At 38.9% G+C, this 13045-nt stretch overlaps 1 protein-coding gene across 1 annotated transcript in view; it reads left to right on the top strand.

Annotated features, from left to right (window-relative positions):
- Nucleotides 1-12314, top strand: part of znrf1 (zinc and ring finger 1) — a 65100-nt gene extending 52786 nt beyond the window's left edge. The window contains exons 3-5 of the mRNA XM_042412953.1: nucleotides 6887-6992; nucleotides 9095-9186; nucleotides 10475-12314. Coding sequence (XP_042268887.1) covers nucleotides 6887-6992; nucleotides 9095-9152 — 164 coding nt within the window. The 3' untranslated portion in view covers nucleotides 9153-9186; nucleotides 10475-12314. The remainder of the gene's footprint in view (nucleotides 1-6886; nucleotides 6993-9094; nucleotides 9187-10474) is intronic.
- Nucleotides 12315-13045: the final 731 nt, after the last annotated feature.

The raw sequence follows: 13045 nt of genomic DNA, 5'->3' as shown, positions 1-13045 counted from the left end.
TTACATCATTACAATTTGTATATGTAGTTTCTTTTTCAAATCTGATATCTATAATGTTTTTGTTTTTAATATATCACCATCATATCTATCTGTATAGCAGATACAGTAGTGGTTAAAGACTACAGGCAGCACATTTAGTGAGGTCAGATACATACTGTACTGCACAAACTGTACTGTGTGTGTATGTGTTAGTGTAGGTGTACTGTGCGTGAGTTTGTGTGGAGCAGGTGAGGGTTATAGGTAGCACACCAAGTCCACGTGAGCTGACCACTGGATCTTTTCTGGGCTTCGACTTTGCATGATGATATTTTAATGCCTCCCACTAAATATAGCCTGTCGCACTGAGAGTGAGAGGGGGCCGGATACAGACATAGAAGTCAGGGGTGGTATGGAGACACAGAAAGTGTGTGTGTGTGTGTGTGTGTGTGTGTGTGTGAGAGAGAGAGAGAGAGAGAGAGAGAGAGAGAGAGAGAGAAAGAGAGGTTAAGAGATGAAAGAAAAGATGCCTCTCGCAGCTCAGGTCAATGGAGGACACAGAAAAAACAAGAAAGAGGGAATTTAGTGCTGTGATTCAGAGAAGCAAGGCAGCAACTCTGCCTAACTCATAATTGATGGGAAGGTGCTGGATGCCAAATGTCTGTTGGCAAGCCAGCAAACGGGAGAGACAGCTGAAAGTCAAGAGGGAGAGAGGGGCAGGTGAGGAGAGAGCTGATGATTGAGAGACCTGGGGAAGTCTGTTCAACCTGAGAGCACACATCCATGATCTGTACTGTCTCCTCGTGTTCACATTTGTTATAGTTGATTTTTATATCATAAATTATTTTTACTTGTTCTATATTAGTAGGTATTTGTATGTTCCACTAATGTTATAAAGGGCACTGATTGTGTTCCACTGACTTTTGTTGCTCATTGTATTTTGTCATAAAGTTTTTTGTAGAGTTTTTGGTTCATCTGTCTCTCTAAAAAGCTGAAACATGTTCCTGGAGTCCAGTGGTACTGTACAGGACTGTAGAGCTGCCCTCTAAACATCAATTATTTGAATCATCAGTCGAGAAGTCCCCTGAGTTGACTCACGTTTTGTCAGTCGAATCACTGGCTTTTTTTTTTTAGCTGCATCATTGTACACAGAGTAGTACAGGATAACAGCATGACAGGCTTTTAACTTTACAAATAGTCTTGTCTCAGAATTACGTAATACATAACTGATGGCAACAGTGAAACTGAGGACACCGCGATGCAGAGCAATGCATGACTCGTTTCTGTTCCAGTGCTCCAGTGCTGAACGGAAGCAATGTCGACTAAACTGCTTTTAACCGCATGCTACTGCCGTCCTGTGGGACTGACTTCTCAACTGACAGCACTGTCAGCAGCCTACTGGAGCGACGCTCCGTGGTGTGCTAGGTTTTTAAAACTGAACTTATACCAGGACTCTCACGTTTCATTTCTCTGACTGTGTGGAAATCTGATGTTTTCACATCATATATGATGAATAAAAGCATTAAAATGTGTCTTACGTGTAAAACATGAGACTCATATGGACTGTTATAGTTAGTTTAGGTTAGTAATAATTATGTTGACTATTTATATGAAAAATATCTATAGATAAGAAAAAACATAAAAAGCAGCAAATAAAAAGTCTATCCAGCCTCCTCAGCCTCAAGTGTCACTCTGAATAGTGTGAACATGTTCACACTATTCAGTATTTGGACACTAATTGATACTGCAGTATCAATTAGCCAGGCTGCAGAACTTTTGTCTGGCCAAAGGGTTGATATGTGTTTTGCACTTACATTTACAACCCCTGTTAGTGCCTTACCAAATGCTGAGATCAGAATATTTTTGTCTTTTTGAGGTAGTTACTGTGACAGATGCGATCACAACAAACAAATGTAGCTCTTGCTAGGTGATCAGCACGCTGCCAGTGACCAACTTCATCTGACAGCACCAACAACAAACATGGTGTCTACATGGTAATTTGTCTTCCACTATGAAACACTTTGCCAAATAAAAAGAGCAATTGTAATGCCTAATGTTCATTTTCATTCCAGACACCCCAACATCAGCTGGATCAGGCTATTAGTGGATTGATATTGTGCAGTATTAATTCGGTATAAAGATGGTGATGTCAGTTGGTCAAGAAATCTCAACAACTATAAGCCAGATTTCAATTAAAGTTAGGCTTAGGCTTTATTCATGGTCTCCTGAGGCTGAATCATTATGGTTTTCATGACAGGCTAACCTTTCCTCAAGCACTTTTATCAGGCCACAATTTCCCTTCGTACACAACAAATAACACAATCTAAAGGACAGATTATCATGAAACCCTCTGACCACAATCATGCTTTCTAGAGGATGAACCTCTCCCATTTTCAATATCCAAAGACCTTTGTCATATCCAATGTCCTCGAGCACCAACATTAGGACAAACTTAAGGTTTTTAGGCCTGCCACTCATAATGTTCTTAAGAATACCAAATATAGATTCATTCTTCAAACCAGGATCTTGTTCATTCCCTTCACACATTGATATTTTGAGGTGTTACAATGAAGTTAAAGACCTCTAGCAGGGCTTTAAACCTGTACTCTTCTTTATTGTACTACAGTGTGTTACTCCCTGCTTTACTGCAATGACCTAGTTCCAGATCTGGGAAACTTAATTTCAGGTTATGCACTGGTACATAAGGGGTTAAGAGCTCACAAATGTAGCTGCAAGATCATGAAAGGCTTTATAAATTAATAAAAAAATCTTCAGTCAGTGGATGTTAGCTAGAACAGAGGTGATACACTCCTATCTGATCCAGTTAAAAGCCTCGCAGCTGCATTTTGTACCAGCTGCAATCGATGTAGAGAAATTTTGGCTGAGGCAGGACTATGATGAGTTAGGGCACTATCATCGGAGAGAAATGACCTCATTTTTGAAATATTTCGCAGGTGAAGGGGAAACAAGATTGAACCACCCTCTTCACTTGATTATTAAAGCTCAGGTCAGATGTTGACTTTAGATTTAATACACTCTGCGCTCACTGTCAAACTGGCAAAATCGCGTCCGTTTTTGGGAGTTGAATGTTTCCCGTTTGGATTCGTATGCTAAGGAAACTTGAGGAAGAGGAGGATGAGGAGGAGGATGGCAGAGCTGCTGTATCATTATTAGACAGGGTATTTAGACATGTTCCTGTGATTTAATCCGGAGTGCTCAGTCGGAGAGATGCTGGGTGTTTTCACGGGGGTGACAGAGGATGAGGGACGGAGGGAGGTGCTACAGTAAACAATAGAAGAAGGGAGAGGGGTCAGGAGAGGAGAGAGATAAAGAGAGGGAGGAGGAGGAGGAGAGCAGGGTTATGGGAGTTTGTTTAAGGAACTAAGCTGATTTGCAGTCAGAGCATATGTCTCCTGTCTCTTATTCCATCTCACAGTCTACCCCCCTTCTCCTTATCTGCCCCATATTCTGCCTGTAACACTGCAACACACCTTCTGTCTATGCTCTGTGAGTCAGTAATCAGTGTGATATGTTTTATTATAAGATTCTTATTCACTAATCATTTCTCTGTAACTGTAACTGCAGTTTCTTTTGCTTGAAGATTCATATTTCCTTTGACAGATAGGAAAAATTGTGATTATGATTCAGGCACATCCTCAATACTGGATTTTTTTGTATCAATCCAATAATCTGTGACATTTTCACATTAATGTTGGTTCGCTCTGTGGCAGATAGATGTAGCGCTAGTGACTGAACCTTTATCCATCAGAGATGTTGGTAAATTTACTCAGTACTGTACTTGAATTCCAGCACTTAACCCAAGTATCACCATTTTATGAGACTTTACTTTTACCCCACTACACGTACCTGACAGCTTTAGCGACTGATCATTTTGCCAATACAGTTCCTACATCTGAACCATTTATTTCATACAATTAACACCTATATTACACCTGTATTACAGTATTATTAGGCTACATTGTTGTGCTTTTACTTGAGTAAAGGACTTACAGTAATTGACTGTTCACTAAACACTGCTAGTTAAAGTTGCTACGCCTGTCAGGCTTATCATTTTTGCACAGCACATACATAGTGTACAATAGCAGCAGCAATTTTACCACTCAAAAATATTAATTTTATATTTGTTTTAGTGTAAGTTTTATAACTTTTTATTAATTTGCTGGTTTACATCTGTTTTTTGACTGGAAGAAATTATTGGCATATTTTAGCCTGTATATAAAACCTATAGAAGGAAGTTTGGTTTACTCCAAAAGCTAAGACATGTCAACTACAATAAGTGATGTTCAGTTTGACTGATACATGTAAATGCACTTTTGACATAATGGTGTTTGACATTGTTGGTCAGCAATATATTGGCCACTGCCATCAGCTCATGTGTCTATTTTTCTCTATTCTGTTATCTGTTTTGATTGTTTTTATGCATCTGAATGATTTTTTTTGTGAATGTGTGTGTTTTTATGTTTGCAAACCAGCTTGCCTCAAATTGCCCCTTGAGGGAGGAATAAAGTAATTTGAACTGAATTCCTACCATGAATGAACAGACAAAGAGAAGAGTAATAATAAGCAGTCAAAGCAGGAACAAATGCAGTAAATACACCCAGTCAGCTTAGTACCAAAGATGACATGCAAAATAAACCCAAAACAAAACAAGCAGATAATTGGTGACAAGCTGCGACCGGCTTGGCTCTTAATTGACTCACTGTGGATTAGAAGCTGGGTTTCTGCTTTACCAACCAGCCACTCTCAAACTGGAGCGGCAGCCAGGCTGCAGAGCCTTTGTAGTTGTGCCCCACAGTGGCAGATGTGAAATGAAGCGTTATGAATTTTTCGGGACCCGTAAGCCCACAGAGGGACTTAAAGATTTTGAGGATCAATATTTTTTAGTTTGAGTGTAAGGAATCCCTGATGTTACAGTGAGATGTCATACTGTATTATCTAATATATTTCAAGTTCAGAGTTCAAAACTTTATTTGTCACATGCGCTATTTATGCACAGTGTGTTATGGATCATATCATATGCATAAATGCTCACAATGTTAATATACTGATGTTTGGCAGGTCCATGTCCACCATCTTAGTTTAGTGTGTTAGCATGGAAGCAGCTTTAGTTATAAATCAAAGCATTAGACCAATTGAAATTTTGGCCTAATGATGGCACTTGATGAGAAGTCAGGGGGTCACCAAAGTTATAACAAATTATCTTGAGGGAGAAATGAATATGTGTACCACATTTCACAGTAATCCATCCAAAAGTTATCAAGATAATTCCCTAAAAACAAAAATGTCAGCCTTATGGTGGTGCTAGAGGAAAGGTCAGTGAATCACTAAAGTCAGTGGGTTTCATTCTCTGGAGAACATGAATTTCTGTACAAAATTTAACAGTCATCGATCCAGTAGTTGTTAAGATATTTCAGTTTGGACCAGAGTGGTGGACGGACCAACTGAAAGACAGGCTGACACTGCCATCCCAAGGGCCTTGCCACTAGCATGGCTAATATAAAGAATCCAGTAGTTTTATGTTGCTCTGCCAATAGGTTTTGAACTTAAATAAATAGATAATAACTTATATAAATAACTTAAATAAATAAATAACTTGAATAAATAAATAATATAATAAATAAATAGTAAAAAATTAATAAAAAATTGAATATGCTAATTGGTTACAATTTCTTTTGTTTAGCATAAAAATCAAATTAGCCTATGTTTTAGGTTTTCAAGGACAAAATCTTGCATTGATTCTGTTGTATTCACCTCTAATAGTCACCTGAAATATTCAGTGTCTGTCTCCTGACATGTCTCCTGATTCTACATACAGTACCACCTACATACCGCAAAACTTGTGGGCCAGCTAGCTTCCCACTGCAGGCTACAGGCAAATTTTAGTTGTTTTAGTCATCTCAGACTGCCCTGAGAGATGTTTGAGCCTTTCTTTGAGCTGTCTTTACAGTGTTGAATACTTCCATTGGTTGCTCTGACAGACGCTTTTTTTCTATCTGCCATGTGCTTGAGTTAATATGACATCCGTCAACTGTTAGCTTAGCAGTCTTGCATGTTTAACAGCATTTTAATGTGGTGATTTCAATGATTATTGGTTATTTCTTGATATGTTCGAGAACACAACATAAAAATACGGTTGTTGCAAATTGTTATTAAAAATGTTCACTAAATTGATTGTGGTACTGGGTAATGTTGTGGCATCCTTGGCTTGTCCTTAAGGCACCCCAGAGTGCCACAGCACCTACTTTGTGAAACGCTGCTGTGTGGCCCTGATCCTTATTAGCCTCACTTTATAATAAACAAGATAACTACTTTACTGTTTTACTTAAAATATACTGTTTAAATGCAGCTTGGAATTTTCATATAAATGCAATTTAACCACTAAGATATACATTTTAATTGTCAGGTGGTGTATTTGCAACTAAAAACAGCCATTAGTGACATGACATTAACCTAACACAACATTTGCTATATTGCCTTTTCCTTTCTTCTCAGCACAGCCTTGACTACATTTGACTGAATGTAAAATCTCTTTAGATTGATTAATATAGGCCTATTTACTTTTCAATGCTGTATATATATGCCATTCAAGACTTTAAGAGCCTGCATTCATCACAGTAAGTAGATGGGTGGAATTAAAAATATTCTTTGGTGAATGTCCATCTGATGGACGCTGTTACACTTCTACTCAGGAAACAGACTTGAGGCTCTTAATTCATGATACAAGCAGAAACTAAGCACTCTATCTACTGTGTGTAATGCACCCACCTGCTCGCCCCACTGCTCTCTGCTGTGTTTGATATGTTGACGGAGTCTGGAATTGTCACTGTTTTTGGTGCATACTGTTGACGTGTCCTGCTTTGTGTGTGTGTGTGTATGCCTGCCACCTTAGATGATGTGTTGGCGAGGGATGCCGGTGAGTGTGTGATCTGTCTAGAGGAACTGCAGCAAGGGGACACCATAGCCAGACTGCCGTGCCTCTGCATCTACCACAAAAGGTGACACACACACACACCCACACACACACACACACACAGATTTGAATCACTGCCCGTTATATAATTTTGCACTTCCTCTAATTAAATCCACTGCACTCCAATAAAGACATTCCTTAAAGATGGACAGTACTCGTTGCATTTGATTTAGAGGTTATTCATATTATATCATTGGATAATAAAGGTGCTGCATGTAGCATTTCTAAACATCGATATATCACTGTCAGATTAATTGTGAAAGCGAAGGATAATTACCATGAACAAACATGAGCAGGCTGGAGACGACTGATAGCTGCTAGTGTTTCTCAGAAGCCCTACAGCTGGGTTGGTATTTCTTGTCGGCCCTATGTTTCCTGTCCCAAACAGGTATTGCTTCTTTGGTTTTCCCATAACAAAAAGCATAAACAAACAGAAAATTATTTTTCCTTTAGCCATACACTCCTGCAATCTGCCATCATCTGAGACCCTGGGAGACCCTGGATGAACACCGCCTTCTTCTTGTTTTGTACCATACAGTAATCCAGTATGATCCAATACTGAAAAATAAATTTGGTTTTAAGAGTTTTGTCCAAAACTTTTTGGAAGCTTTTGTCTGCCTTGAAAACCTGTATGGGCTGAAAAAAGACACATCCACAGTACTTAATTTGAAAATACTATACTTCAGTATTTTCATTTTACACTACTATATATTTCTACTACACTACATTTCTTAGGGAAATATGGTTCTTTTCACTTTACATTGATCTGACTGTGGAAATGACTTTTAGTCTTAGTATTTCATTTGAATTAGAATTAGTATTAGTATCCCGACTTTCAACGTAAATTAAGTTCATCCAAAACATTTTGAATGTTTTATCTGCCTTGAAAACCCATAGTGGTTGGAAGTCACATTCATAGTACAAATTTATGGTACTTTTATACTACTTTATGTTTTACTCCACTACATTTCATTGAAAAATACTATGATTTTTACTGAACTACATTTATCTGACAGATATAGTTACTTTTCACATTAAGACTGATGGGATTTCACACATGTATGAGTGGATATGTTGTTATTAGAACAACATTAATATTAGCATTAGCATTAGTATTTTTGATTTTTAATGTAAATAATCCTTTTTGAAGGTTTCGCCCAAAATATTTTGCCTTTATCTCCCTTGGAAACCTATAATTCAGTGTAAAAATATCTCATTTTTTACTCCACTACAATTATCTGATAAGTAAGTTACTGATAAAGGTTTTACACACTAAATATATCATCATATTTTAAAATTAACTCCTCCGCAACAGGTTACAACATTAACATTAACATTTAAAATACTACTTGAATGTATAAAAAGTATATTCCAATGGGTCTTTTATACACAGCAGGAAAAGAAAAGGTGTTGCTAATAGCATAAATAATGACTCCATTTTATGCAAGTGTCCCCATAAAACATGAGAGTGTGACAGTGAGCCAGCATGAGCAATAGCAGGACTAAAGCAGCTAAATGGAATTCAGCCATCATTATTTTGTGACTTGTCGGCATGTCTTCCATGAAAAAGGCTTATATATAGTATATAAAGTATTTTATATATAAAAATATAACACTCTGATAAAGCTATTTTCTGCTTATATACCATGCTCAAAAAACAGTTCAGTAAAGCACAATAAAAATGTGAAAGTATAAGTTTAAAATAATGTACAGTACATGTTGAGTGAACTGTAACACTGCTTTTTCCCCCAGGGCCTCATTTATATACAGTATGTTGTGTATGTTCTGCTAATGTGGGCGTGCATGGAGGCCGTCCAACACGCCTACATGTTACTTTAGCAACAATCTTCTGTTGTACTGAATGCATTTAAGACTAGAATTCAGTTGTTGAGCTGTCTTGCTTTATCAAATTTCTTGTTATGTTATTTCTCCTCCTTCTATAATTATTCTGTCTGACCTTTCCTTAATGAACTATGAATGTTTTTATTATTTTATTATATTATTTATATTATATTATTATTATATTTATATTATTCTAAGAAAGTGTCCACTGTATTGCAGCTGTATTGTATGGACTTGTCGTTTCACAAAATAACTGAATACCTGTGTGTGTATGTGTGTCTGCAGCTGTATAGACTCATGGTTCGAGATCAATCGGTCTTGCCCTGAACACCCCTCTGACTGACTGACCACTAGGCCCACTAAGAATACTGCTCAAGGTAAGAAACACAGCACATATGCACTTTGAATGCTAGTTATGGCAAGGTAAAACTGTATATGTAAGCAATATGCAAAAGCAGATATTGACTTTGTATTAAAATTCATATGTGGTCCAATCAGTGTTTTCTATCACTGATATGATGGATCTGATGTATTTTAATTGAATTCTAATTCATTGTAGAAAGGATAAATACCTTTATCGCATGTTAAAGCTGCTCTAATCAATATTTTCATATTAACAGTGGATCAAATGACTATGTGTAAAATGAAGTGAGTCTCGTGTAAAACCAAACCTACATAGATTTGTCATCTGATTGTGCAGTTTCCTTCAGTCCTAGAGAGCGTTTTAGCATCTTTCAGCTGATTGTTTTGGTCTTAACTTAACAACTTACCTGTTTTTGTTCAGTCTCACCAATTTCATTGACTCTGTTTCAAGCCGAAACATGCAGGTGGTAGCAAAAAAGCTCTTATAAACCCACAGTATATTACCTGCCCAGCACCAAACAGCAGACAGGCAAAATTAGTGACTAGCTGGTGAATGTCGTGGAGCATTTAGCAGTTAAAGAGATATTTTTCTCAGGGGTTGGTGGAGGCCAATACAGAACTAGAAGAAGAGTAAATACTGGCCATTCATTAAACTGACAGAAACACTAGTTTAAATGAATGCTGATGTCTGCTGAAAATTAGTTAAACAATAGAAATACCCTGTTCATGTTATAAAGTAATCCACCAGGAATGTGCACTTGCATGTATGTGATTGGCCAACACAATGCCTTGCTGGATGATGTCAAAAGGTGTTGATGCAAAAGTTGTGTCAGATTAAACTTTTTTGCCAGACTACCCTCATTTTTTCCCCTTGATGTATTGACCGACTGGCTCCATGCAAATGAATGATAGGGCCGCTAATGTTGGTCTGAACATGGCCTTAGCATTAGCACTAGGATTAGTAGTGTCCTGGGCTTCAATCTACAGTAAATGGGCTTTTTATAGGTTGTTCCAAAGATTTTGGATGGCGTGATCTGCATTAGTCCATATTAGTCAAAAAAGACATATCTAGACACTCCCTCTCACACTGACACACTGTGTAAGATGACGCACATTATTGTCATTTAAGCCACCGTTTTTCATCCTTTAATATGTTGCTTAATAGACCATAAAACTACAAGACTTTGAATCATTTTAACATCTTTGATGTCATTACAGTCACACATAATGCATCCTCTTTCTCTCTTTTTCTCACCATCTCTTGTTCTGTGTCTCTGCCCCACCCCTCCCCTCTGTCTCCAGGACATCTCATGGTCCTGCCATGGATATCTGGACACAGGCGCAACCAAATCTGAAGAAACAATCAAAGCGATCAACACATACTTATCCTGACAGAATCCATCATCCTAACCAAGATAATTATTCCTCGTGAACTGAACCAAAAAAACGTGACTGTCAAACCAACGCCATCGTACATTAAAGGGCCCCTCCCGAGCCCTCCATTTTATGTCTGCTGAAGAGGCTGCTTACAACCCCTCCCTCCCTTCCTTCCCTCCCACTCCTCCAGGCTAACAGAGTCCCTCAAAGGGCTTCACCGGTCTCAACTCCTCCCCCCTAACTCAACCGAGGCCAGCTGCCTCCCTGACGTGCTCAGGTCCTCACAGGCCTCCAGCTGCCGGCCTTCCTTCTCGTATCTGGATCGAGGCCCGTCAGTCATTTGTGTCCAGCCCTCCCATGGCCTTAACTGGAGAGAGGTGAGGAAGCAGAGCAGCAATAGGGCAGGAGGGAGGAGGAAGGAAACCACACAAGGAAGACAGAAGAAGAAGAGGATGAAAATGAGGAGGAAACCATCAAATGGAGGATTGTCGAGTTGCAGAAGCTACGTGAAACAGACCGGACTAACTTGTACATTATTCGGTGGGCCTCTCATCTCACAACAGGACTCCAACTCGGTGACGTCCTCTCATAACAGCCCGGTGTGCTTTCTTTCTTATAGTCCCTGCCTCAGTTCTGTGCTGTTCCTCGCCAATTTGACTAATAATAATCCAATTAAAAAGTCCCCAAAATGCTTCTTAGATTTGGTTCCAAGACATCCTCCACACCAGAGTGCACACCTGGGCAGGCAGGGAGGGATAGAGGTAAAAAAGAAAAAAAAAACTGGGATGTCAGCTTGTCTTGTATGTACAGGATGGAGGGGGAGAATCTAAAGATGGACTGGGGCTGGAGAGGAGCTGTCTGAGCATGCTCAGTTATGATCGGGAGGGGGGGAGGGAGAATAAGACGGGCCAGCAATGTAGTTTACACTACGACTGTGTAACGTGTGTGTCAGGCTTCACCTGGTATGTGTACGTACACTGTATGTGTGTGTGTGTGTGTGTGTGTGTGTGTGTTTGTATGTGTGCGTGTGGGTGTGTGAGCTTAGAACGGTGACAACATAGCTTTTGCTGAAGCCTCATGTGTGTATGTGTGTGTGCGTGTGTGTGTGTGTGTGTGTGTGTGTGTGTGTGTGGGTCTGTGTATTGAAATGTTTACAGTCTAGATGTCCATGTTCCCTGTGTGCGACTGGCAGTCCTCCCTTTACTTTGCTGATGTTTACAGCTACAGAGAAGCGACATGACATATTGTAAATTACACATGTAACCTCTCTCAGTTCATCTCCTCTTTCTTTTTAGACCTGCCAGATTTTTCATGTGATCATGGATTAGTCATTTTCTCGTGAGAGCCTCAAGAGTGTGTGTGTGTGTGCGTGTGTGTGTCTCCGTGTGTACGACTGTTTGTGGGGGTGTGTGTGTGTGTGTGTGATTCAAAAGGCGCCTCTTGGTCTATGCTACTGTCGGTTCCCCACATTGTGTTTCTGCTAGAATAGGTCTGGCTGACTGCGTGTGTGGCCGACTGGAGATGTGACCCGCTCCGACCCGGAAAAAGGACTCTGTAGTCCCACTGTGGATCCACTGAACGGGGCTTATTTATTCATTTGTTCATATTTAACAATATTTGTTTAATATTCCAATCATGTGAGGTGTTACTCACTCTTCAGAATGCCAAGAGCTGATGTATGACGACTACTACAAATCAACATACAAACAACTGCATTTACAAAGCTACTGTAAACAAATGGTGGAATAAATTGTGCTAGATGACAGACTCTATGATCAACTTTCATTCAGTGGCCCAGATACAACTAATACAACAGACCAGCACTGGGTTTCCCGTGAAACATCTTAATCCTATAGACGCACAGTATGTAATATACCTGCATAGTAATAAGACAAGGAGCAACAGTTGGTCTTTTTTTTGTTGTTGCTGCAGAATTATCATGTAACATGGCTTCAAAGGAAAAATCCACCCTTGAATCATCTTCCACCCTTACATAGGTCAGAAATGTTCAGCACACCCCGGGAGTTATTTTAGGATTGAATGTGATGTATCCACTTTCTCCAAATAGGTTGTGTGTGTCTACTTCATTCAGTTATTATAAGGGTACAACTGGGAATGTTAATGTAAAAATACATTTTAGGTTTTTTTTTAATGATTGCTTCAATGCCCCTCCACAAAGAATCTAGAAAGAATCCAGAAAGAAAATTAAACAATACTTAAAAAAACTTTAACAGTTTATGTTTTGGCACACATAATTCATGTATGTGTGTATGTATATATATATATATGTATGTGTGTATATATATATATATATATATATATATGCATGTATATAATATATGAGCGTGTTATGATGTAATCTGCCACAATGCAATGCACTTGGGGGGGCTGCTCAAAGCTGTAAAATGTTAAAACTAATCGTGGTTGGTGATGAAACAGCTCCAGGAACGCATCAGAAACCAAACAAAAAAATTACAATGAGTTTTTTTGCAATGC

This window comes from Thunnus maccoyii, chromosome 5, assembly GCF_910596095.1.
Source record: "Thunnus maccoyii chromosome 5, fThuMac1.1, whole genome shotgun sequence".
Lineage (NCBI taxonomy): Eukaryota > Metazoa > Chordata > Actinopteri > Scombriformes > Scombridae > Thunnus > Thunnus maccoyii.
This window is presented reverse-complemented; position numbering and strand designations above follow the sequence as displayed.